The following is a 26,691-nucleotide window of genomic DNA, read 5'->3' as shown; positions in this document are numbered from 1 at the left end:
CTCCACTGTACTGACGGTCAACACATTGTGTTGAAGCCGATTTGGCCAGTAGAGGTCGCTGCATCTCCATGATGTAAATGGACTTCTTGCACTGAGCTGCCAAACAGCTTGTAAAAGTCAACCAGCCACCAAAATAAGAAACCAGTCAGTTCAAACAGTGAGTCATAGTATGCTGGGTGTATGAAGCCAGCTGGCTGTTGCTTGTTGTTCAAATTCCTTAATGTCAGTAAAGGACATCCTACAGTCTGTCAGTGGATTAACCAAAGAGGCAAAAATGTTTAAAATGATCCTGAGAACAACCTCTAACGCACCTGATGACAAAGAGGGACGAGGATGAGGAGGAATAAGAAGGAGGAGGAGATGATGGAGAAGGCTGTGGGGTAGACTGATAGAGTGGAGGAGAGGGGTATGAAGGCAAAAAAAAAGGAGAGAGGTGGGAGGAAATGAGAGGGGAGAAAGTGGGAGAGGACAGGGAAGGATGAGGGAAAGGACGCAGGAGCAGGGGTGCGGAGGAGAGAGTGAGGGATGGAGGAAAGTGATGATAGGGAGGAGGAGAGGGAGGAGCAGAGGGGAGGCAGGCGCTCAGTCTGTTTGCTCACAGCGCTCAGCAGCAGCAGGACAATGGACCGTCTCCACTACGGATCCTAACGGGCACCGGGCTGCTTCCGACACACTGGAACATAAGGTATGATTGAAGGAGCGGAGCGGCGCACAGAGCGCGAGACAGTCCCCGCGTTAATGTGGTTGAGGCCGCGTTAAAATCTGTCGTTTGCTTGTGAAAGAGGAGAGGCTGCAGGAAGGAAGCGACGCAGCGCAGCAGACAGACACCCAGCAGGGCCTCCCGTCCGTCCGCCTGCGGCTCGAAACCCGGCCGGTGACACGTTTTAACACAGACGCATCTGTAACTGATCAGCGATAGTGTCTGTGTGTGCTGGATTTTAACGACGGGGTAGATCAAGGCTGGAAAAACATCCGGAATACCACAACCGCCTTCTCGCCTCGTAGAGAGAAGCTGACGCCGAACTCCTTTACAAATCCTGCAGTTTTTATTTCCCGTGCTTACATGCTCAAGTAAACACCTGTAAGGATGTAAGCTAAGATTTCTCTGAATATAAAGAGGTTTTCTGGCGACTTCGGCGCATGAGTAATTTATTAAACACTGTTTAATTCAAATTAAAACCCCATCTTAAAGCGCGAGCACAGTGCACGCAGCCTTCCGCTCTGGAGTATTTTGACGGATAGGGAGAAAGGGGGAGAACTCTCGAACCACAGATAATAGTTGACCTTTTAAGTGTAGTAAATGCTGTTCTGTGTATTAGCACAGAACACGCACGCCGAATTAACAAGTGGTTCGTAGTGATTCACAGGAGCGGCTAGATTTAACTTGGCAAGGATTCGTGTTTGCTCCCAAAGCAACGCCACAATAAAGGCTACGTTTTTGGAAGGAAGTCCGGAGCAGCAGCATATGTCGGGTATGCCAACAAAGCCTCTCTGTAGCCAGCAGCAACAGCAGGAGCACGCAGTGTGTGTGTGCCAGATTGAACCGTTGCACTAGGCCAATCCTGGGAGTCTCCTCTACAGATGCAGGGATTGTGTGTGAATAGATGGAGTCATTGTAGTTGCCATAATGTGCCTTCTGTTGGACACTGTGCGTGACGCACATAGACACGCAGAGATACAGAGATGCTGTGCAGGCATGGAGACTTAAGGACTTATTACTCATGTCTGAACGGGCAGCATATTCCCATCTCGGTGCAGAAGCATCTACAGCAGTGGCTGCAGTGTCTGGCTCTGCCTCATAGACTGTGTTGACCACATTGAAGAATACACACACACACACACACACACACACAAACAGAGACAGATGTGAGTGGCTGCACAGAGCTCCAGTCCTCAGTGGTACAGTATAGGATGAGACAAGGTCATCTTTGCCATACGAGCCAAACACTTCACACATGTCATTTAGAAAAACACAGGCTGTGCTGTTTGTGTGGTGTAGCCTGTATTTAGTGAAGGGAGGGGCTGCTCAGGGACCTCCCATCAATAGGTTATAAGTAGATAGATGGATACTGTATTTATCTCCAAGGGGAAATCCATAAGTCAATAGTCATTTACCTCCATATGCTGAGGATTATTGGTGCAGGCAGGCAGTAGTTGAGCCGTGATGTTTTTATTTTAGATGATATTGACCTGACTGAGACAGCGTGTGTGTAACATGCGTGGGAGGAGGACGGTAGCTCTGAGTAAACACAATGCATTGGAATCTGGTTGCAAGATAGATAAGTCAGTATGGACAGAAGTGATTGTAGTGTTAGAGGCGGACCAGAGGAACAGAGGCAAATCAAAGACCGGGATGCTCATGCCTGGGATCACAGCATAGTGTATTCTGCTCTTGATTACCCTTTAAATGTGCACTGCATCCTCCTCTAAGTAGTTTTTGGTACTGTTTAGGGTTTCTGTGGCCTGATGAGAATGATGCCACTCAGCTAATAATGGCTCCAAGATGCTTGAGGACGTCCCCAATCTCAAACAGAACAACCAAAAGAACCCAATGACAGGAAGCAACCCCAAACCGCAAAAGATTAGGGGTAGCAGGAGGCAAAGAAAGACTGGGAGCGTAAATGAAATGTGGGCTGATGCTCATGCTGTGCTGAGCTATTTTTTCTTAACTGGCAGGAACAGCAACAAAGAAGACGTGGATGGTCCGTCACGCTGAGACGGAGTTATGTTTTTATTTGTTTTTGTCGTGCTTTTCAGGTGTGTGTGAAAGGCGTGTTTTTATCAGTTAGACTAGGAGCCACCAACAGGAAAAAGGCCAGGAGCAGTATTACAGTAGGTTTGTGTGTGCGCGTGTGTGTGTGTATGTGTGTGTGCGTGTGAGTGTTTCTAGAGGCATTTGTCAAGATTATCTGCTTTACATTGGATTTGCTCACTTAAGTTCACATGATCAGTGTGTAAGAATCTACTATTTGGCAAGACAGTGTCACAAGACATACTGTGGTCACAGTGGTGTGTGTGTGTGTGTGTGTGTGTGTGTGTGTGTGTGTGTGTGTGTGTGTTTTAGTGGCATCGTGGTCAGCTGTGCCGTCTGCAGTCAGTGTGGGTCGAGGCAGGAACATAAAGAGTCTTTCCATCCACTTCGGCTTTGTCTTCCTAAAGGGTTTCGTTCTGTAACAACACAATGTTCAACCAGCATCTAGTTTGTTAGCGTTGCCATGGGAAAGGATGTAAACTGACACACAAACAGCAGCACGATCCAACATGTTCTGTCCTCTTTAGCTTCAGATGCATGTCCCAGCACATTGCCGCTCAGTGTTTGCACTAGCAGCGACTGGGATGAATGAGTGGAGGCTTGCTTGTCAAACCTTCGAGTAGCTCTTAAGAGTAGTTGAAAGTGAGGGTTTAAGTTAAAGCTGAAACGTTAAGACATCTGCCAGAACATTAAGCTCCAACTGTTTAGATAATCAGTAATTGTGAGCGTTTGCTTTGTCTTATAAGACAGCATTCTGCTGGATGAACTTTTGGTCACCTTTGACCCCTGACTTTATCCTCTCGCACCACCATGAGTTTGACATTACGTACAACATCTTAAACACGTTTGGGGGAACTGCCATCAGATTCGATACAGATACTCATGATTTCCCTCAGGATGAATCTCATAGCTGTGGTGACGTTAAGCACCATCAACTCAGTTCTTAAAAACAAAATACCTGCAGAGCTAATGACCAGTGCCAGTGCTAATTATTTTTAGCACTGTCATTGTGTGCATGTTAGCATGCTGACGTTAGCATTTAGCTCAAAGTGCTACTGTGCTGAAGTACAGCGTTGCAGAGCTGCTAGCATCTGAGGAAACTAGCAAAAACTACAAAATTATTGGCTGAGTTGCATGTGAGTGTCGCTTGGCTGTTGTTTCAGGATCATGGACAGTGCTGTTTATAGCGTGTAGGAATTTTGAATCATTAGCCTTGTGTTGCTGCTGTCTAGCCTTCCCGAGGCTGTTGCAAGGTTAAATCAGTGAATTTCATTTTGTGTTAAAAGGGCCCCCTCACAGTTTTTAACCGTCCCGTCCGTCACTTCATCCTGGCGCCCGGTCTGATGATCACATCACACAAAGCTGTTGTGGGGCACCCTAATTTGAGTCTCTTTGGTCTAAACCGTGGTGGAAAATTTGAGTTGAGTATTTGGCATGTTTGGACTCAAAGAAACAAATTACAAGGCTGTGCTCTATCAAACTACTTCACATTGTGTTTGTTTTGAGGAGTGTTTGAGTCAAAGGAAGTGCACGATGTATCATTGTCACAATAACTTAAACAGTCAGTATGAATCTTCACACCTCGGCTGTGATTTTTCACACGGATCCCACTGTCTGAGTCTGTTGGAAAAATGTGTCTCTGGCTCGCCCCACATTTGATTAAGTAATCGTCGGAGTTGCAAAACCCATTTCTTTTTCTTCTGATATTTAAAGTGGGAGATCCTTGTTTTATTGATATGGTGCTCAGGCCTCCTTGCTGTGGTGTTGTGCTTCCCAGAGATCAGCTGTTGGATGTGGGGCTGCAGCACAAAGTGAATTTCATGATGATGAAGTTTGTGTTTCTGCAAGTGGTGCTTGTTTTTTGTTAGTTTGGCTGCATGGGCTATCGCTGCTCGTGCTAATCATCCACACCTACTATGTATTCACATCTGTGTGGTTATTCCAGACTGTAAAACACATTACCTCTTTAAAAAGTTACCATTGTTACATTACCATTATTGAGTTCCCATTTCAGTAGTGCTCCATTAGAGGAGAAAACAATTTAGGAGGTATTTGTTTTCTTCTTAAGAGATAGATGAGAAGATAGTTACCACTCTCATCTGGATGCTAAATATGTAGCTAGCACATAGACTGGAAACAGGGGAACAGTTAACTAGCTCTAAAGACCGTTAATTAACGTATGTCCCAGGGTCCTGTCCCTTCATAAAACCACAATATGCCAGTTTTATACCTTGGTTTTTGTACAAATTAAACAATTAATTTTAATGTTTTTATAGATGAACTAGAGAATTTTTACATTTGGACAGAGTCAGGCTTGCTGTTTCCCTGTTTCCATTGGTTTTGCTAAGCTAACTAGCTGGTGACTGTAGCTTCATACTTATAGTACCATACAGAGTGGTATCTTCTCAGCTGACACCCCAAAAAAACAAATAAGATTATTTCCCAAAGTGTTGGGAAATAATCGAACACTGCCCATCACATATTGTTCTGTAAATAATAGTTTGTGTGCTAAATTTGCAATCAAAAATCATCAAAAGTCAGACTGCTAGCCAAGAACACAAAGTAATTTGAGAATTTTAAGTGATGATTGAGCTAATTAGAGCACAGTCATCCTCTGAAAGATGGAAGCTGAAAGCGGCCGAAGTCATTGAACTATCAAATTATCATGTCGAAACCAACATTTTCTTGAAATTTTCTGTTGATTTAACTGCTGAAATTGATTTCAAGTTAGTAGTTTTATTTTTGCTCATATGTATCATTTGAAAATTATTTTTTTATTGTTATTATCAAAGCTTTATGAGATCCAGGGAACCAATCTGGTCATTGTGTGCGTATCACAAGTCTGGTCTCATTGCTGTTGTCATAAGATGCACAACTCGCAATCAAGCTTGATGAAATATCTGACAGCTCAAACTGCAAAATGCAATCAGCCAGTAAATGAGTTTGTGATCATGAGCAAACAGTTTGATATCTGGGGAGCAGGGCAGTGTTCTGTATGCATGAGCTGACTTTGTCTCAAAATAAGTTTGGCATTCAGAGCAGCAGCATAAAGACACGTGAGGTCACAGTGCGTCATCGTTTTAATTGGATTATTTTGACAGCTCCTGGAGCACCATGTGGGTGTTACTAAAATACACAGTGAAGCAGTTGTTGTACTATTTGATGTAACGATGGGCAATAGATTTGGTCATTTTCCGTTTATACACCATTATTTGTAATCAAAGTCTAAACCCAACAAGGTTGTCTCCTGATTATGCTCATTATAGATTATCCGACAGTCATTTTCTCATTTGATTAATCAATATAAAACGGGGAAGACTGCCCATGACAATTTCCTAAAGCCCATCTTAACCTATTGGGACAGCTAGTTTCATTCAACCAGCAGTACAAAACCCAAAGGCATTCAGTGTACAATCATAGGAGGCTATGAAAATCAGCTGATAATCACATTTGAGGAGCTGAAGTTGGTCAATATTCAGCATTTTTGATGAAAAACTTTCTGACAGTTGTACTTGGGCAATTTGGTGCCCATAAAGTTGGGACAAGAGAGAGATTTAAAAAAAAAAAAAAAAGAAAAAAAGAAAAAAAGATCAATGTTGACTCAGCAGCGGCAGAGATGAACTGACTTTAAGTCTAAAGCTGCTTATTATTGTCTTTTGTCAGGGCTGTAATGGAAAGAAATTGAAAAAAGTCTCAAACCAAACCAGGACAACCCTGATGACATCATCATTTGGTGGAGCCTGGTGGTTGACAGAAACCATGAAAAAACCACAACTCTGCTGTGAGATTTCTAAATGAAATGAAGATGTGAATGGCCCCCAAATTTATTATTATTATTTTATTTTGTTTTTTGTTTAATTTTTATTTTTTTTTTATTTTTTTTAGTTAATTATTTATTTTATTTTTTAATTTTTTTTAGAAAATTGTCAGTTTTAAAGTTAATAGGTCAAAAACAGCTCAGAGGAGGACTGTGTTAGCGTTAAGGTCACTGTATATCAAAGTTAAATCTTATTTTGAATGCATATTATGTTCACAAGAGCCATTAATTCATCAGTTGGTTGGTGGAAAATTAATTAGCAACAAATATGACAATGCAACAGTTGATTAATCAAGCCAAAATGCTAAATATTCACTTTTTGTAGCTTCTTGAATGTGAGGATTTGGTGCTTTTCTCTGTTCCATATCACTGTAAATGGAACATCTTTGGGTTTTGGGCTGTCGGTTGGGCAAAACTAGACATATGAAGACATCGCCTTTGTCTCCTGGAACTTCTGATGGGATTTTTTTCTCCTTTTCTTTACTATTCTTGGACAAAATAATAATTGTTCGTTACGGCCATTTGGGATCACAATCAAAAAAGTGAAATGAGTAGCATTGCATGTGATGATTAGCTGCATGGACAGTGTCCCTGCAGCAGAACAGAGAGCTGTGGAGAAAACCTCACTGGTTTGAACAAGTCATTGTTTCAAGCTCTGGCTTGTGTTACCATGACCTCTGGCCAGAATCAGCTGGTTTCTCTTCTCTAGTTTTTCCACTCTTCTCTAATCTAATCTAGATTGATCTGTTTACTTTTGGGATCAAATAGACCAGAAACTAAAAGTTATTAACAACGAAAAAATTATTTTCTTGACAAATTATTCTGACAATGATGTCATTACTCATTGAGTTGTTTTGCCAGAAAACAGTGACATGGCTACCACAAATTCCAAGTGCATGTGATGTCTTCAGTGCTTGTTTGGTCCAAGCAATAGTCCAGACCCCACATTAATATAAAACAGAGAACACAGCATTGATTGGTCGATCAATCATTTCAGCAGTAAAAGCAAAGGCTTGCTGTTTCCAGGTTTACAGAAACTAAAATGTACGTGTTTATTTCTGTTTCATATCATCAAAAATAGAATGCTTTGGGTTTCGTGGTTGCATATTAGTCTAAGGAGAAAGCTTGATGACCATGCTGTGGGTCATGGTGACTCATCTTGGGTGTCTGTTATCATTGATTGATGTCATAGAAAATGATTCATTACAAATAAAACTGATCGATCTGTCTCTTTGTCTGTGTGCGATTCAGGAGGTGAATGTCAAACAGCTCCAGGATGCTGCCGTCCTCATCCCTGCTAACCTGCTGTTCACCAGGGGGCATCTGATTTACCAAACATGATGAAGACTGAGCCCCCGTCGGCCACGGGGGGCAACGGGACCTCCGGTGGCAGCAGTGGGGGAAGCGGAAGCTCAAACCTGAGGAGTCCCTCGCCCCACCGCAACGCCTACCAGGCGGGGCTGGCGGCCCTCAAAAAGGCCACTGACCACCTCAACAATGCCGCCAATGGAGGCTCTGACCCTCCCTCAAAGCCCGCTCCTCTGCCCCGCCCAACCGGGAGGGGCCGGAAATATGGATCAAATGTTCACCGCATCAAGAACATGTTCATGCAGATGCAGTCTCCTGGTGATGACGAGGAAGGAGCCAAAATGATAGGTAAATCATCTCAGTAGTTAGATTTTGGAATAATAACAATAATAATAAGAACAACTGTTGTACCCATTTGGCCACCCACAACTTACATTTTGATTCCTCATATTCAACTTCAACCTTGGTAGTGCTGAAGTGGTGTGCATGGGCTGTAATAAGAGTGATATTCAAGAGTTTGTTGTGGCTTTTATCTTTTTTTAGTGTTTCCAAAACCAAAAACACATTGTAAGGACTAGAGTGAACAATGTGTATCTGCTCTCATGTTAGCTGCAATGTTAGCATGTGTGACTAAAAAGTTTACCTGGCACTTCCAACCAGTGGCATTGCTAGGGTCTCTTGGGGCTCCAAGCAAGAAATCCCTGGGGCCCCCAACCCACCCATGCACGCCACAAAAATTTGGTTTTTGCACACATAAATGCACAATTTCCAGGACATTTGAGGTGAAAACTGAAAAAATAGATTAGTGGTTCTCAAAGTGAGGTCCCTGAAAGCCCAGGCCTATCAATAATTGTTGTTGTAAATAAGTGGCCGAGGCCCCCCTAGTGGCTGAGGGCTCCAAGCAACTGCCTGGCTTGCCTGTCCGCGAGCCCCGCCCCTGCTTCCAACACAAAGAGTTAATGTGTCATTGGCTAAGTACATTATATGGTGGGGTTACAGCAGGTTATGCCTTCACAAGTCTGTTCTGCTGTGTTGGATTTGGGAAAATTTGCACGCAGCTAACCCAGCCAAACATTAGTCCAGACATTATATGTGCATTAGGCTTGTCAAAGTACTGTTTGATTGGTCCACAATCCTCTGCAATTCAAGAACAATGCTGTTTCTGTATTTCCATGTGCTCTACATGGATTATCTACTGGTGAGGATGCTAACATTAGCAAGCTAATGTTAGCGTATGTTACAGCTGATGCCATCTTCAACACTTTTTAGTTTCATTTGCTGACCACAGAGTGACAAATATGGAAAATATCTTTAAATGTTGTGCAATGAATGAAACACAATGAACATAATACTGAGGACCAGTTTTCTTTTGGTAATAATTAATTAGCCTTTGTGGTTTTCTCAGGTCAAAGTAAATGAAGCTAGAGAGTAATGTATGTTTTTTTTTTATTTTGAAACCTCTTTAATTAACCCCTGGCCCTGGTTGAAGTAAAGAAAGCTGATTGTTAATTACTGTTTCAGCTGTTTCCAAATTAGCATGAAGAAACCCACTTAAGAGGTTTTCACAAACATCACCTCATTTATTCAGTAGGAAATACCTCAGTTCTCTGCCTTTGATTAAATTAATACTGTGATATTGTGTGCTATTAAAAAAATACACAAAGCTGTCATTCACTAACAGAAATGATCTGGTTTACTACTACCTGGGCTTTATTCTCATATTTTTGGCAATCTCTATTAGCTATGATACATTTGGACTCACTGAAGTAATTGCTGATCTGGGAACAATAAGACCTACGTTGTGTGAAACTGGATTTCTTCTCTTTCCCTCTTTCTTTTTTTGCTCTTAACCGTTGGTCTAATTAACTTTCCTGTCATTGGCAGGTAAAGACCAGGCTGTGAAACTGTCCCTGCCGAGGGCATCCAGCCTGAACGAGAACGTGGACCACAGCGCCCTGCTCAAACTTGGGGCCACAGTCTCAGAGAGGGTCAACCGTTTTGACTCTAAACCAGGTGGAGAGGGTGGTGGTTCTTCTCTGGGCCTGTCCAAGCTCCAGGAGACCAGGAGGATCTTTGAACAGCGGACTCTACAGGTCAGAAAGCTCTTTGTTTTACTTGTGTGTCTGATTCTGATTCAAGACTCTTTGACTGACTGACTATTGTCTCCTCCAGGAGAAGCAAGCTGCCACCAACCGGATCTTGCTGAAGAAAGAGCGGGCTTCTGGCTTCCAGGACAGCCGCCTCGATGTTGTGGCCCGCTTTAACGGATCTACGGAGGCTTTGGACCGGTTGGATGACCCCCCTGCTCCCGTTCCCGCTCCCGCTCCCACTCCAGCTCCCACTACAGTTCCTGCTGCTGCAGCAACAATCGGGCCCGGTGAGGCCATCAGCCCCACCGTCAGCCAGCTCAGTGCCGTGTTCGAGAAGGGCGAATCACAAAACAATCTCTACCTCCCCCAGCGTCGGTCAGGTCCTGCCCTAGCTCCAAAGCCCAAACCTCCAGCCAGAGCAGAAGCTGGTGGAAGGAAGGTGAGAAGAATTTGGTTAAATGAAAAAAAAAAAAAAACAACAACTATGGTATAAGTAACTAAGCTGGTTGAAGGAAAGTACATGATTAGATGAGCTCTCCTTGTCCTTGTCTCCCTCTTTCAGGTGAAGGTGATACCTCCAGGGAAGGAGGACCATGCAGACGTGGCAGCAGGAACTGTGAACACCCAGGCAGCAGTACTACCAGATGCGACAGGATCTCAACAAAGGAGCTTAGCAGGAGTGATACCCAGTGAGGAGAAAGACGGCTTTGTACAGTCAGGAGACCAGCTCTCCAACTCCTCCTACTCCTCATCCTCCTCAGTGGCTGTCACGTCCTCATCTTCCTCTTCGGAGGTCAAACAGGAGTCGGTGGTCCAGCCAACAGAAACTGAAGCCAGGGGCTCAAGTACAGTGGCCCCTGAGCGGGGACCACAAGCTGATGAGCAGGACGGCTCCACAGGGTCTGAGGCCGGAGCCAGGCTGGTGCAGGCCGAGGTTCATGCCTCACTGGAAAACGGAGAAAAAGAGTCTCCAGGTTCCTCTCCCTCCTCAGAGGAGAAAGGAGAAGACTCTGAGGAGAGAGATGAGGAAAAGGAGGAGAAGGAGGATGAGGAGAATGATGATGATGGCTCGAGGAAGGACGATTACTCGGAGGGGGATCTGGTAGATATCAGTGCATACAGCGGGCTTGGGGAGGAGGACTCCGGAGGCAGCCAGCTAGATGATGAGGAGGATGAGGAAGATGAGGAGGCGTATCAGCCAGAGACCAGCTGCTCCGAGATCCCGGGCCTCCCTGAGGAAGAGGAGCCTGTGCCACCCAGTAGGAAGATTCGATTCAGCACTGGGCCGATCAAGGTGAGTGAGTTTTTGTTGGATGAAAGGCTCTGAACTGTAAAAAATGTTGCATTTGTAGATTTGGAAGTTACCCAGTTGATGTCAGTGCTGCCAGTTTCATTGGAGCCAGTACTGAGCAGCCGTAAGAGGAACTCCCTGTGACACTTCTTTGGCTTCAGCATTCAATCATAGTGGTTGCCACTTCCTTTAAAGTAGACTGAAGGTCCAGCAGTAGTAAACCTGTGAAGCAATACAGCAAAACAATATTTCAAAAAATATTGTAATTATAACAGTTGATATGTTTAAATTGACAACATATATAAATCTATCCATATCTATATCTTCGCCGTTCACCTCAGGTCTTGGCAGCATTGGCAGCATCATTCAGCTCATTGTTTTGGTTTTCAGTCCGCAGCCTTTCAGTCCACAGGCACCAAGTAACAATCAGCTTGTGAGCGTAGCAAAGTCGCTGTTAAAAAAACAAATATTTGTCTCAGGAGTTGGTGGAGACCAAAACAGAGCCAAAGGGAAAGTCAATATTGAACTTACATTTATCAGGTAGATACAAAATGCTAATGTGTGAACAGGTAACTGTTTGCCAGTGTGTTTTTATAAGGTGATAGCATGCTGTGGTGAAGGAAGTATTCAGACACTTTACATAAGTAAAAGTAGAAATACTGCAGGGGAGACATGTCTGTAGCAAGTCCTACATTCAAAATCTTACTTGAGTACAAGTATAAATGTACTACCATGAAAATATGCTTGAACCACATCAATCTTGCAGCTGTTAAAGATCTAATTGTAATTACTTTATATACTGCTCGGCAGCTAAGTGCATCCTAATGCATCCTAAATAATGCATCCTGATTTAATTGTTGATTTCATATTTAGTACTAACAATCTGAATCTGCAAAGTAACTAGTAACTGAAGTTATCAAATAAATGTTGTGGAGTAAAAAGTTCAATATTTGTCTCTGAAATGTTGTGAATAGAAGAATAAAGTAGTAGTAGTAGCAGCAGTAGAATGAAAATACTGTAGTAAAGAACAAGTGTCTCAAAATTGGACTTAAGTACAGTACTTCAGTAAATGTATGTCAGTACTTTCCACCACTGATAGTATGTTATTGCCAGGTTGAATCAATTATTGCAGGCTTAATGACAGACCTTGAAATACTGGCTTTAGTTGTTTGATAAAGGTTCTGAGCGTAGAATCGTTGCTATTTGGTGATCAAATAATGAAACAGGACAAAAAAGAAACTGAATGGATTCAGTGAAGGCCCTCATAAAGATGTGTTTGTGTGTGTGTGTGTGTGTGTGTGTGTGTGTGTGTGTGTGTGTGTGTGTGTGTGCACGGAACCATGGAAACTAAAAGAAGAAATGCAGAGAGTATAGAAATGATTGAAGAGACGGACTGACTTCCTCCTCCTTGAACACACACAGAGGGGAATTTCATCTCTTTGATTTCACCACAGGATTTCCTGCTGACTCTTGCTCAAACTGTGTGTTTGAATGTAGATCTTGATGTAAAAGAAGCACTTTTCTATGCTGGATTGCTTGCTCTTCCACCAGCCCACAACCCCGCCCCCCCAACTGCGACAGCCAGCTGGTAGAGCTCCATGGGCTGTGAAACATGTCTCAACGTGCTGTGATGTAGCTGTCACATGAAGACGACATACCTTGTCTGTGAGAGAGACGATTGAATGACATACCATAGAGAATAACATGATAATTTAACATGCAACTGAACAGATAAGAGCAGGATATAAGATAGAGCAGTCTTTGTAGTGAAATGCAGGATGTTTAGGCAGAGATGAATGTTGTTAGGCAGGACAAAGACTACATAATAGTCGACTGAGGATCACTTTTCCTGCTCGGTCATGTCCACTTATGCAGGCGGTAGAGGATCAGGAGGAGGAACGTGTTTTATTTCAGGCTGGGCGTCAGATCAAAAAGGAATTCTTTACATTTCCTTGGACCTTCAAACATTTAACCACTGACCTCTTTAGCCACAGTGCAGCTAAAAGTAGGGCTGTGGCCTGAGGCAGCCTGGTCTACTACGAAGGTAACTGTTACACTTAGCTGCCGAGCGAATCCTGTCTGACCAGCATCTGCCACTGATGTGCAAACCACCTGTTCGCAGATTCGGAAAACCGTTGAGTTTAACATCATAAAGCAAGCACACAATCCCCAATCATCTCAGTTGTCCCAGTCTGATGTTTTCTGATCACTGCTGCACAGTCCACATTCCATCTGATGCTGGCATCATATGAAATCATATATATATATATATATATATGTCCTGACATACGTACACAATAGACACCTCTAAAAAAATTGTAGGCTATAGAAAACCTATGAAATGTGTTTAATTGCAACGGTAATAAATGATATAGACAATGTATTTATTGGAGATAAAGTGTAAGAATTGGCTGCTGGACATTTCAGTCATAGTGACTCAGCTGTTTGCTGGTTACTGCTTTGGAACTAGCTCCACAAAGGCACCTCCTTCAGCTGCTCTGTCTCATCTCTTTAGAGGGTTCTGCCACTGTTCACAATGTGCAACAGCTAAAAAGATTCATTTCACAGCTGCGCTTTTACCTAAACACAATCAGCATAAGACTACACTGAGTTCCAGCTTATGAAATGTGATGTGAGAAAATCAGTTTTCATAGTTGAAGCAACAAAGTTATTGACAGATTTCCTTCTTACAGACAAATGAGGATGTGTACGCAGTGTGGAGGTAGAAAACTGTATTTAAGGAAATTCTTTAGAAATGAAACAACTTGTTCCGGAAAAATTCTTGTTTATAAGTGCCTTTGTATGTGACTCTCATCCTTACTTTTTGAACATTTCTAGTCTACAAGCCACACGTCTGCTCGCTCTCCCTAGTTACCATGAGAGCTGGAGGCCATTAGCGGTGATGACGCTAACCCAGAATACATGAAGTTAGTCATCAGCACGGACGTCAGCTGGGTTAGCGTAGGTCTTGAAGGTATTGAGACATGATCTGGTTGTGTCCCTCCTCCCAAAAAAAACACAACACGTAGCATGAGTTAAAAGCTCAAACCCACCTCGCACAAGTAACGTTAGTATAAAAAGCAATGTTAGCAAAAAAGCAACATTAGCATAAAAAGTAACATTAGCATAGTTCAGAGTGCAGAAGGCCCTCATTCTGGATATTACACTACTAATGCCATACTAACCTATTAATGAATGAACTGAGAACAAAACAGTTAGTGTAATGTACATTATAAACTAACTATATAGTAAGTAAATTATTTATACAACAACTGGTGCAGAATTTATAATCAGCTCTTTAAGGTCACTAAAAGAAATGAACGCTGAGGACAGTTACTGTATATTACATCCTTTTGAACCATACCTTGGCAGACATTCTCACAATTACATTTTTAAGAATAACAGCAGTGGCAAGGATGCAGCTAGTAATACGCAGAACAGAGTACATGTTATTTATGTGGTTCAGAAGGACACTTCAGCCAAAGGGCGCAAAGGGGGAGCAGCTTGAAGCACGATGTTCCTGAGTTGTTCCTGACTGTGGGCATCAGCATCCTGTCTGCTTCCACTGCCAGACACACCACTTGTTCCCTTGTTGGTACGGCAGGGACATGAAATACACAGACCTTGAAGTGCTTATTCAGGTATTTTCTGCAAGTGCAGTACAAGAACACCAGTGACTCCTCAGTTTAGTCAAAACCAGCAGAATTGGACTATAGACTGTAGTTACTCTGCACATGACTGCAAATTCATATTTTATGGAGGACAGATTTACACCCTGGCCTCCATAATGTTTAACAGCATGTGGTGTGAATGGAGCCCTACAACAGAAGGCGACATAATGGCTGTCCTGCTTTGCTGGGATTTGACCCAGTAACTTTTCTCACACGTTCAGAGAGGTGCTATGCTGCAGGGAATAAAGGCAGCCAAGAGACTCACTGCCCGGACATGTTCGGTGTTGTTCATTTTCAAAACTGGTTGGTAATTCTCTCATCACGAGCTACTTCATCAAGTAAAAAGTGAGCCAGGAGCGTTCAGACACCGTGTCATTTTGTGAAGTTACCTCCACATTTGATCTTCCAACAGACATGCCGTGCAATTACACACTGTTCAGAAACTTATTTCAGAGTTCTAGATGATGGCCTATTGTGCTATCACATGAGCACAGTGTCATGGGAATGGATAGGAAATGATTAACCCCAGGGTGTAGGAAAGCTGGTGGAGCAGCCAGGTTGCTGTTTCACTTTTACTGACACTCTGCAGAGTCATATACAAGGCTACCTCTGTAAGTCAGCTGGAATGTGGCAGGGTGTGTTTGTTTTCCTTGAAAATGCACATGTGTACACACACACACACACACACACACACACACACACACACACACACACACACATTGACACACACAAAGGTTGGGAAAACTGATTGCCAAAACAAAGCTCCACTTTGTGATTCTTATCAGAGAAGACATCTGGTCTGAGCCAAAAGTCAAGTGAAGGGATGCTCCTGATCCTGATTGAAAGCGTTAACGCCATGTTTGGAGAGAGGTTTAGAGGGCTTTCAGCCTCTCTTCATCTCCAGCACGAACAGCTCTGTGAAGTGTCAGGAAATCATGATACACACCCAGCACAATTTCCGAAAGTTCAAGGTGATGTCATCAAATGGCTTGTTTCGTCCAACCAGAAGTCCAAGAAGCAAAGTTGTTCGAGTTATTACAGTTTGAGAAATAGAAGCAGCAAGTCCTCATATTTGAGAAACTGGAACTAAACACATGATTGATTAACAAAATAGTTTCCAGTTATATTTGTGTCAGTTTACTAATTTGATTCATCAAGTGTTCGTTTAAGCTCTACACATCATTCAATGTTGGCATTTTGGGATATAAGGTTATTGACTTTCTTCTGTCAAGGCCACTGTCATGTCTCTTTGGTAAATTTTTAGATGAAGCCAGCAGCTGGCTAGCTTAGCTTAGCCTAGCCTAAAGGTAAAGTGTAAAAACAACAGTCAACAACAACCAAAATGTCGAGCTATCGTATGTGTGTGTGTGTGTGTGTGTGTGTGTGTGTGTGTGTGTGTGTGTATGCAGTTCAGAGTGGCGTAGCACACTCCTCAGCCAACATGGATTAGCAGCGAGTGATGAGATCAGTTTGTTTGTTTGCTCCTGTTTTAGCTTCATAGTGTTTTTTGGTCTCCCACATTACCCACGTCTCCCGAATTTCAACGAGTGATGTGACTGAATTTCAACTGACTTTTCTTTGGCATGTTTAGTGGGTGTAATTTAAAGCGGCCTTCGGTTAAGACGCGACCCACGGCTTCAAACAAAGCAGCACAAAGGCAGAGAGAGCGCGCAGCGTTGTGTTGAAGGTCTACCCTGCTTCCTGCGGGACTTCTCTGTGGCTTGGCTTTCATCCAGTGTAGTAGCAGGTGGCTCGCGATTGGTCAGATTATGCGGAGGCTGTCATTCAAGAGAGCATTTGCTCCAGAGCATCCCATGAGCTGACCCACACTACCAAACTAAAAAGCATATTATTGTTGTAATAATATATTAAAGGTGCCAAATACTGCATACACCTTAAAATAATAACTTAGTATATTGAGACTCATGATTAATATATAGCAATATATCGGATTTCTATGTTATACATTATATAATGTGATATATACTGATAATATACCTGATAAAAGCTTAAAGAGGCACTCCCTTCATTTTCCAAATAAATGAATTGTCATGTTGAATGCTACTTTGGCTGTGAAAACGGTGGTTTAAGATTTGACAAATGTGGCTCTGCAGGAGCTTTGTCACGTCTGAGAAGGATCAGGGTTATCTCAGCCTGACTTTATAACAAGAAGCCTGTGTTACAGACTGAAGCTGTGCAGTTTGAAAGACATTGGCATTTGCCAGCCGGAGGGGAAAAGGAAAGATTCTATCAGACTGCATTGTGGGATTTGTAGGATTTAGAGTTTTTTTGAGTGAGAGCTAAACTAAGGGCTAAAAGTCACTGTGTCTCAGCCTCTGCTGATTTGATTTTGATCATTCTGTTCTTTTTTTTTTTTCAATAGGTCACTTTAAATCCCTCAACTGCATGGAGATGCATTACTAAATCACTGTGTACCCATTTAATCTCAAAACATGATATTAGCTATCAGCATGCAGCTGCTCAGTTTAAATAGTACATTTTATGAGCTCATATGCTGGTTAAATGTTGAGGTTTTGAGATATTTTTGTGTGTGTGTGTGTGTGTGTGTGTGTGTGTTATGTTTGCTGTGCTGTTGGTTAATTTTTGGATCATTTATATTGTTGCTGTTCCTGTTGTTTATGTCAAAGACGTTATTGCTGCACAGGTTTTAGTGAGGTGGTTCTTGTCAGTAGGCGTGTTGCACACGACATGTTGTTGTTCCACCAGTTTGCAGTTCTTTGTGTATTGTTGTGTTTTCATGTGGCAAGACAGACTGTGTGTTTGTCACGTGTACAGGGAACGCTCTGAAGCTTCATGGGCACACACTGCTTTAAAGTTACTCAACAGGAAGGAAATGTGACGACAGGAAACAGTTTAACAATCACGCCCTCTGACCCTGTTTGTGTCAGAATGTGTGTGTGTGTGTGTGTGTGTGTGTGTGTGTGTGTGTGTGTGTCCCTCAGTCTTGAACATTCAGGGGAATGTAAATAATACTGTAACCAGCACCTCCTACACATAAAAGCCTTTGGCTTGTCTCTCTGTATGTTGTCTCTCACACACTAATTAGCATATCTGCCAGACAGGCACAGAGAGAGAGCGGGTCAGTGCCAGTGCCAAACTCAGGCTGGGCACATGCTTGTGGTTGCCACGGAAACGACACCACGTGATAATGGATATGGTCACCGGGGAGACAGATGCTGCTGACCTTTTAAAGAGGGGGAGGGGTTTTTTCCTATGAAAGGAAGAGGAAAATGTTGCAGAGTTCTGTAAAATGATGATATCTATGCGTGTTTCCTGTATTCCTCTACATTAGTGTTAAGGGTGGTGGAATCAGAGTTAGCACAGGTGCAGACCGGCCGGGCGAAGACTTTAAAGTCCAATTCTACTCTTTCAAAGATGTAGTGGTTAGAATCAGATGGATTATTATCATTAATTAGAACAAGGGCATGTCATTTCAAACGTGGACACAAAGCGTCTTTTTAAAGTAATAGAGACTTATTGTGGATGATGTACATATGTACACAAAAAAAATGTTTCGTGTACAGTATATATAAACTCACAGACATTTCCCCATGTGAGATTTACAAACCCTCAGCCGTCAGTTTGTTAGGTACACTTAGCTGAATCTAATCCAAATAAATCCTCGCTTAATGAATGTTCCAATGCTCAATTGTTGTTGAAAGTGTTTTAGAGAGATTTTGGATTCTATTGCATTGTGCTTGTGTTTCTGATATTTTGTCAACCCCCATTCTATAAAAATAGATTGTAAATATGGCAGCATGAACACAAAAATCCCTAAAAGGTTGCTCGAAAAGCTTTTATACCTTTTTGAAGTAGTTGTTAAACATATGGCTGTGGTTATATTTTGACCTTTGACCTTTCCCCTGTGTGTAGGTCTTCACCACCTACTCTAACGAAGACTACGATCGCCGCAATGATGACGTTGACCCCATGGCAGCCTCAGCCGAGTACGAGCTGGAGAAAAGAGTCGAGAAACTGGACCTGTTTCCTGTGGAGCTGGAGAAAGGTACAAACACACTCGCACACACACACACACACACACACACCTCTACAATCATTGAGAGTCACTCAGTCAAGCCTCTTATGTAACTACACACACTCACACACGTGCACATGATAACTGGCAGGGTGGTGGACATACGCTGTCTGCTAGCATCTCCATTATCCCCTTATGGGATTACATTTAGCGCAGATTAGCCTAATTAGCACCTAGTAATTCTAGAGGTAATGGATTGGAACCAGCAACCATCCGTGACGGCTGCTCTCAGCACAGTATTATAGCTGTAATACTGACATAAAAGCATTGAATAAGGATAAATATGTTTTATTGCTTTGTCACCTCATACTTCAAATCAGTTGGTGTAACTGTATGGCTGTAACGTGTTTAACTAATGCCACCATATCTATAAAGATACAATTCAGTCATGTCATTATTTTGATAATACTTACATTATGTCTCTGTGTGTGTGTGTGTGTGTCTCAGACAGTGATGGTCTGGGTATCAGCATCATCGGGATGGGTGCAGGAGCTGATATGGGTCTGGAGAAACTGGGGATCTTTGTTAAGACAGTGACCGAGGGTGGAGCTGCGCAGAGAGACGGCAGGTACCCTGTCCACCTGCCCTTTATGCGTCTGTCTTTATCAATGTGTCTCACCCATGACTCCGAGTAGAGAAGCTCTATTATCTGTTTCTTTTCAACGAATCTCGTGAAAAGACCAAAACCACCAACGTGCAAGCCAGACTGTCACTATTTCCCCACTGTGTCAGCAGCTCTCAGATCTGTTCCTATGCAACTATATACAGTAATTTAACTATGTAGTATGTGACTATGTACAGTTGTTTTAAGCTAAGACAGCTGGCCACTGTGGTTTTTACCAAATGTTTCTCAAACAGGATTAAATAGTGGATTTGTTGGCGACTATTTTCAGCTGTGGATAAATACACATTTCAAGGTTCAAGGTGTTTCTTTTTTTATATTATTATTATACATCGTAGGATAGCACAGTGAAATGCAGTTGAATGAAAAATACACAGAAAAATGTAACATTGAGTCCGGTTGTAGGCAGAAGTGTTGCACCAGATACCATAACTGCAGTGAAATCTCACTTACAAACCCACGTGTAGCACCATAATGTACATAAAGGCTTTCACTTTCTAAGTCCTTCAGCCATGAAAACTCTCCAGCAGATCCTGTTGAACCAGTTGAACGTTAGAAAAATAGTCATCAAATCCCATTAAAGTAACAAAACATAACATTTTCAACAACATTTAGTCTAGTTTTAACAGACATTAAGGCACATTTTGATCATCCTGTGCTGTCATCAGCTGCTCCATCAACAAACTGTGACTTTGGGAAAAATTTTACCTAAAAGCCACGAGCCTCTGCTAAATCCTAAATCTCCATTATTATTAAATCCTCACATTTCGTTTGCATTAACAGCAGCTTGCTGACAAAGAACCAAGGAAAGCAGGGAAACATGGAGTCTGATGAGTTAAATCATAAGCTAGCAAGTAATTCCTGCTACGTTTAATTAGCTAACTCCACACTGCACTGACAGAAGCGGCCGTATGTTATTGTTATTTTTTCCCAAAGCCTGTGTCATAGCCAATTTCAGATTAGTATTTAGAGACTGAAAAACATCTACATTGACACAGACTGCTTTCATCTGTCAGAGGGGGCAAACAGCCCAAACATCTCTGCTTTCACTGTCGGTTTAATGTGTGTTAAAATCCTCTCTGCCACAGCAGTGATGGCGGCTGCGCTGGAGAGTGCAACACACACATCAGCCACTGGATTTGTCTATAAATAATGCAAAGATGATATAATAGAGTAAGAAATGAAATGAGCAATAGTGTAACAGAACAGGGGAGAATGAGGGAAAAACACTGAAATGATGTACAGTGAGGATGAAGTAAAGGCTGTGGGGTGGCCATGGTCCTCTGTCTCTGTCTGTTTTCACACATGCAATATGTTCTGTGTGTGTGTGTGTGTGTGTGTGTGTGTGTGTGTGTGTGTGTGTGCGCAGGATCCAGGTGAATGATCTGATCGTGGAGGTTGATGGAACCAGCCTGGTTGGCGTCACTCAGAGCCTCGCTGCCTCTGTTCTCCGCAACACCAGCGGCACCGTCAGGTCTGACACACACATACACACACTCATAATCTCTCTGACCTGCAAATACACACTTAGAACATAGTCAGTATTTTTTGGCATATTTGTGATACAAATGACATGTATTTCAGGTTTTTGGTTGGCATGGGATAAAATTCTCAGGTTTGTGATGGGTGGATTTTACAGTATGTTTGCAGTTGTTGGAGTGTGAACTTTTCTTGCATTTGTTTCGTGCATTTGAGTGTTTTCGTGTGTGTGCATGTGGGTCTTTTTCAGGTTTGCAGTTGGTGTGTGTGCTTGAATTGCTCAGATTTCTGATTGCATGTTTCTGAGGTGATTAACTCGACTGACAGATTTTGAATGCTTTCCAGGTTTGTGATTGGTCGGGAGAAACCGGGAGAGCAGAGTGAAGTGGCTCAGCTGATCCAGCAGACTCTGGAGCAGGAGAGGTGGCAGAGAGAGATGATGGAGCAGAGATACAAACAGTACATGGACGATGATGAAGAGGTACGTGCTTTGACTGACACACACACACACATATAGGAAGCTACAGCCTTGTCTTCTGGAACATCTCAAAATGAACAAATACAGTCATCTGATCACTCATACTGCCTCCCCAGGTGCCCCAGTGTGCGCGTCTAAAGCTGGTTCTCTGAAGCCACATTTATTAACTCAGAACATCTTCAGTTAATGTTGCTCTGTCCGCTTATGAGGCTTTGTTAGCTGCAGGAAATCAAAAGAGGGATACAAGAACAAGAGTGAGGTGAACGGATGAAGAAGGAAAAAGGAGTCTTACATTGTGGTGCGTGCGTGCATGCGTGTGTTGCACATGTATTACTCATGTCATGGAGACATAAACCTGTACCTGTACCTGAGGGGACCCCTGTTGCTGTCCTTTTGGCAGCAATATGCAGGTCCCTATAATGTAAATCATCAAATTTCAGGTTGAAGAAAGACTTGGATTAAGGTTAAGGTGAGGTTAGTTTGAGGTTAAGGTTAAGGTAAGGGTTAGGCTTAGGCAAGTAGTGGTTATGGTTACGCTAAATCTGCAGGAAATGAATGAAACTCAGTGCAGTGTCCTGGAAACAGACTGTGTGTGTGTGTGTGTGTGTGTGTGTGTGTGTGTGTGTGTGCGACAAAATGTCGGTCTGTGTGCCACCACGTGGCCTGTAGATTCAAATTCAGTCCAGTTTCTCCACCTTGTGGTCAGAGAAGGTAACAGACTCCAGCAATAACTGAAGTGTGTAAAAACTCTGTGTCAATAAAAACAAATCACAATTAGCTATTCAAAAAGTATTTAATTATATCAGTGGCACACTTTGTTCTCCATAACACTGTGGTCAAAGGGCTGAATGTAAATCCTCCCTGTAATTACCGCATAACTAAACAGTAAATTAGGCTGTCTAGTGTGATTAAAGTGATGACTGTAAGTTGCCATCAGTCCTCATCAGCGGGGTGCAGCTACCATTGAATATGTCAAGAGTGTGTCCATGGTGAGATATCTTGAAGCTTAGATGTTTAAAACAACACAAAGATATATGACGTGCAACACTACTTTTTGTTTAATGCATTTATGACAGCAGTAATGTTGTTCTCACCCTGGAAATACATGGTGGTTGTAGCTTAATGTGAAGCTAACTTACTTTGTACAGCGGAAGAGGAGAAGAAGACAAATGATCAGCAGGTTATCGATGGTGTGAATCCTTTTAGTGGAAGACAGTTACAGGCCGGGGCTGCATTTGATTTCAGATGCTTGAGTCTGAACTGTGACACTTATTGGTCCTTCACTTAATTCACTTAATTTCTAATTTCATCCTGATGTGCTCTGCTCCAGGCTGGTTGCCTTTTCCACCGTTTTATATGACACACAGTGCTCCAAATGGAATTATACAGCAACTTGTGAGGAGAGAAAGAAGCAAACTCTGTATCACTATGATCTGCAAGTGGCATTTTAAATAGATTGTCTCAGGAAAACTTGGGGAGATATGCTCATTTCCTTTCTTGGTACTGCTCTCTTGTCTGTTCAGTAAATATGAAACAACAGTAGCAGCTGGTTAGCTTAGTGTAGTTCAAAAACAGGAAAGTGACCAAACATAACAAAATCCACATACAAGCACCTCTAAAGTTCACTAAGCAGCTGTAAGCCCCCTTAAAACCACAACTTGTCATCTAGATTCCAGTTTTTGTACAGATTAAACAAAAATATGGAAATTAGTGATCTTTAGAGGTGCTGGCAGGTGGCCTTTGTTAACCTTTGGACTGCGCCAGGCCAGCTGTTTCCAGTCTTTAGGCTAGGCTAAGCCAAGCTAACAGGCTGCTGGACCCAACACATTTACAAATGTAATATTTTTATCTTCATTTTTCCCCATCGTTTACTTGCAGACAGGTGAGTATGCAACAGATGAGGAGGAGGAGATGAGTCCAGTGTTTCCAAACTCCATTGAGGTTTTCGACCTGGCTGAGAACCAGGACATGTTGTCTCCTATGGAGCTGGACCCTGAGAAGCTGGCCCACAAATTCAAGGAGGTATGTGTGATTTTCACTGCTTGAATCCCGAACAGAATTGTGTTTTTGTGTATTCTTTTTGTCTTAATTCATTGTTGTTGTCATACCCTGTCCATCTCTCTCTGTCTGCAGCTCCAGATCAAACATGCAGTAACCCAGGCGGAGATCCAGCTGTTAAAGAGGAAGGTGAGACCCCTTCACTTACAGTCTCTTCTTGACACACAGAAATAAAATACACTGCAGTGGAGAATGTACACTAGCATAACATCAGTTCCTTTGCTGGCTGAATGATGACTTAACGCTGGCTCTCCCTCCCACATACCACCTCCTCCTGCCACACTCCCACTCTTTACCTCCAGCTGGCTCATGCAGAGCAGGATAAGTTGCGTTGGCGGATGGAGTGTGCTCAGTTGGAGCAAAACATCCGGGACAGTAAAGAGAGGATGGAGAAACTGGAAGGCTATTGGATGGAGGCACAGTCCCTGTGCAAGGTAATTTATGAGAGAATAAACATTAAGGAAGACTGCAGCTATCAGCCATGACTTGGACAAAGTGTTTCTCTTCATCACTGAACAGCTCAATCGACTAATGAGTTTATAATCTGTGTGTGTGTGTGTTTCCAGGCAGTGGATGAACACCTGAAGGAAACCCAGGCTCAGTACCAAACACTAGAGAGGAAATACAGCAAAGCCAAGAGACTGATTAAAGAGTACCAGCAGAAGTAAGGAAGGAGGGACACATTTAAAGGTTTGAGACAAGGAGCAAAAGACACACAAACCTTATGTAATGTGTCTGTGTGCTTTGTAGGGAGATTGAGTACCTGAAGAAGGAGACGGCTCAGCGTCGAGCCCATGAAGAGAGTGAGGCGACACACAAGGAGGAGGCGGACAATCTGCAGGAAAAGGTTCGTGAAACATTCACCTGAACTGAATTTGCTCTTCTCAGGTGACGGGTTCTGTCTTGCTGTGTCAGCTGTTCCTCTGGAGTGGCCCCAGTGACCTGCGGTGTTCCCCAAGGCTCCACCCTCGGCCCGCTTTTGGTCCTCTTATTTTTATCCATTGCACATATTTTTACACATTGCAAATCCTCCGTTCAGCGCAGATTCACAGGCGTTTCGGAGACTGACTCATTGAAAGCGGTTCATACAGTCCCATGAAAAATCATAGGTCAAGTAGAACTTGTCTCTCTGCTAACAGCTCCATGAGGACCATGTGTTCCTGCCAGTCCTCCCCCGGTGTCTACATCCAAAACACTGTGTAACTGGGGCAACGACAGCGTGCGTCATCTTCTTTTTTAATGAGTCTGGCCAAAGTATTGCCTGGAGCCCTGCATTTTTAATTACAGTGCAGGTAGATGCGTGGTCGTGATGAGCAACATAATGTGATAGAGACTGTTTGTGGTAATCTTACAGTGGTCTTCCCAGAAACAAGAGACTGCTTTTTAAAAAACCTAAAAAGACTCTGAGAAGCTCAAGAATGGCAGTGCGGTGGTGTTTAACTGCTGATGGTTATTGTATGGATCATTGTGATGACAGTTTATGTTGTTGTTTCCTCAGATCACAGACCTGGAGACCAAAGTGGATGCCCTGAAGACCCCCAAACCCTCCTAGATTGCTGCTACTTCCTACCTCCTGTTTGTGACTGGAAGAGGAGGAGCTCTGCCTTCATTCTGACCTGGGCTGTATTTTATTCCAATCAACCATTTACTGCACGGAGAGGTAGTAAAAAGAATAACAGGGATGACAATTGTGAAAGAGAGGAGGAGGAGGAGGAGGGTGACATACAAAAAGGAAAGAAGTAACCTCTCATCTGACATCTGCCAACAGCTTAGAGCTCTGTTCATCTGTAACCAATCCCAGAATGCACCTTCTGTAATACCCAGAATCCTCCTTGTGTGTCTTCCTGGCAAATGGCTTGGCAATCAACACAGAAACCACATTCAACAACCTGTACTCTATTTGTGGGTGATCTGCATTGGCTTCTCCTCTCTTCAACAACACCAGGAGTCTTTATTTAATCCAGTTTATTTTAAAAAGGCGCTCTTATTAAACCGGCTCGTCACAAAGTGCTTTATGGAGTGACAGAGGGCATGAATGCTGAACAAAACAGAGCCAACGGGAGGGGGCAAACGTCATTTGATTGTCGTTATACTACTTTTGAACCAGGTGGTTGTTGAACCATTCGTTGTTTTCTTTGTTTGGGACTGGACTGGAGTCTTACGAAGAGGACTAACGTGTTTCCTGTCAAGTGGCATTGATCATTCCAGTCAAAAACTACCAGGAGAAACGGACAGCTCATTTTTCACCTGAAGACTCGACACATATTCTGAAGTGGAACCTCGGTAGTGACACACAAGAATAACAAAACAAACAAAAAAAAAACTTTGAAAAGGAAATAGCCACCACCTGCTGATAGTTAGGTAATAAAAACTATAAAACAAGATGGCAGACAAATTTCCCATCAGTGACAGGAACTGTGAAAAAAAAAAAACAGAACGCCCACCCCAGCCTTTGGTTTCTCTTTTCTAGCCTAACTCTGCAAGCAATGGAAGGAATCAGGCAGAAGCGAGGTCTGGACTGTGGTGGTATACTGTTTGTATATATTCTATACATGTATTTAAAAGTGTTTAAATGGCTTAAGAAATGAAGTGGGTCTGATATCGGGGAGTAAGGCAGTGTAATCAGTGAACGGCGACGTCTTGCTGTGGAGGGTGAAATAGTTCCGTATTCCAGATTCAGTCTGTTTCATCTCTTTTTTGTCAGCATCAATGGCGAACAGGGTGTGAATAGTCTATTATGTGCTTATAGAGCTTCTAATGGTGTATATTTGTTGGTGTTTACTACAGTATCTGTGGGTTTACATGCACACCCACTATCCTGTCATTCAGGATGGTCATGTCTTATATTCTTCAGTCGGCGCAGGGTTCTCAGAAGTCTCTTATCCAGGGTCACAGGAACACAGAATATGCTCGTTTGAATACATTCTGAGGCTGTTTTGTGTTCACTTGCACTCCCTGCATGGTGTCATGAGCTCAGGCTGCATGGGAAACTGAGGATATTCAGTTAAATCCCGTGCTGAGAAACAGCTGACATGCAGGTGCACTTTGTAGCGTCGGTCCCTCAAACA

The 26,691-nt window shown here is 42.9% G+C and overlaps 1 protein-coding gene across 1 annotated transcript; it reads left to right on the top strand.

The window, feature by feature from the left end:
* The first annotated feature begins 500 nt into the window (after positions 1-500).
* LOC143334703 (neurabin-2-like) lies at positions 501-26,043 on the top strand. The gene is made up of 15 exons (XM_076753623.1): positions 501-685; positions 7,821-8,225; positions 9,762-9,970; positions 10,050-10,406; positions 10,530-11,261; positions 18,824-18,956; positions 19,434-19,554; positions 20,978-21,082; positions 21,433-21,568; positions 23,444-23,587; positions 23,699-23,752; positions 23,926-24,057; positions 24,190-24,287; positions 24,374-24,470; positions 25,122-26,043. Exons 2-15 carry the CDS (start codon positions 7,907-7,909, stop codon positions 25,173-25,175), a joined length of 2,691 nt encoding a protein of 896 aa, XP_076609738.1. The 5' UTR covers positions 501-685; positions 7,821-7,906; the 3' UTR covers positions 25,176-26,043.
* Positions 26,044-26,691: the final 648 nt, after the last annotated feature.

The sequence above is a fragment of the Chaetodon auriga genome, chromosome 16 (assembly GCF_051107435.1).
Source record: "Chaetodon auriga isolate fChaAug3 chromosome 16, fChaAug3.hap1, whole genome shotgun sequence".
Taxonomy (NCBI): domain Eukaryota; kingdom Metazoa; phylum Chordata; class Actinopteri; order Chaetodontiformes; family Chaetodontidae; genus Chaetodon; species Chaetodon auriga.
Note: the sequence above shows the minus strand (reverse complement) of the source record. Positions and strands in the feature narration are given on the sequence as shown.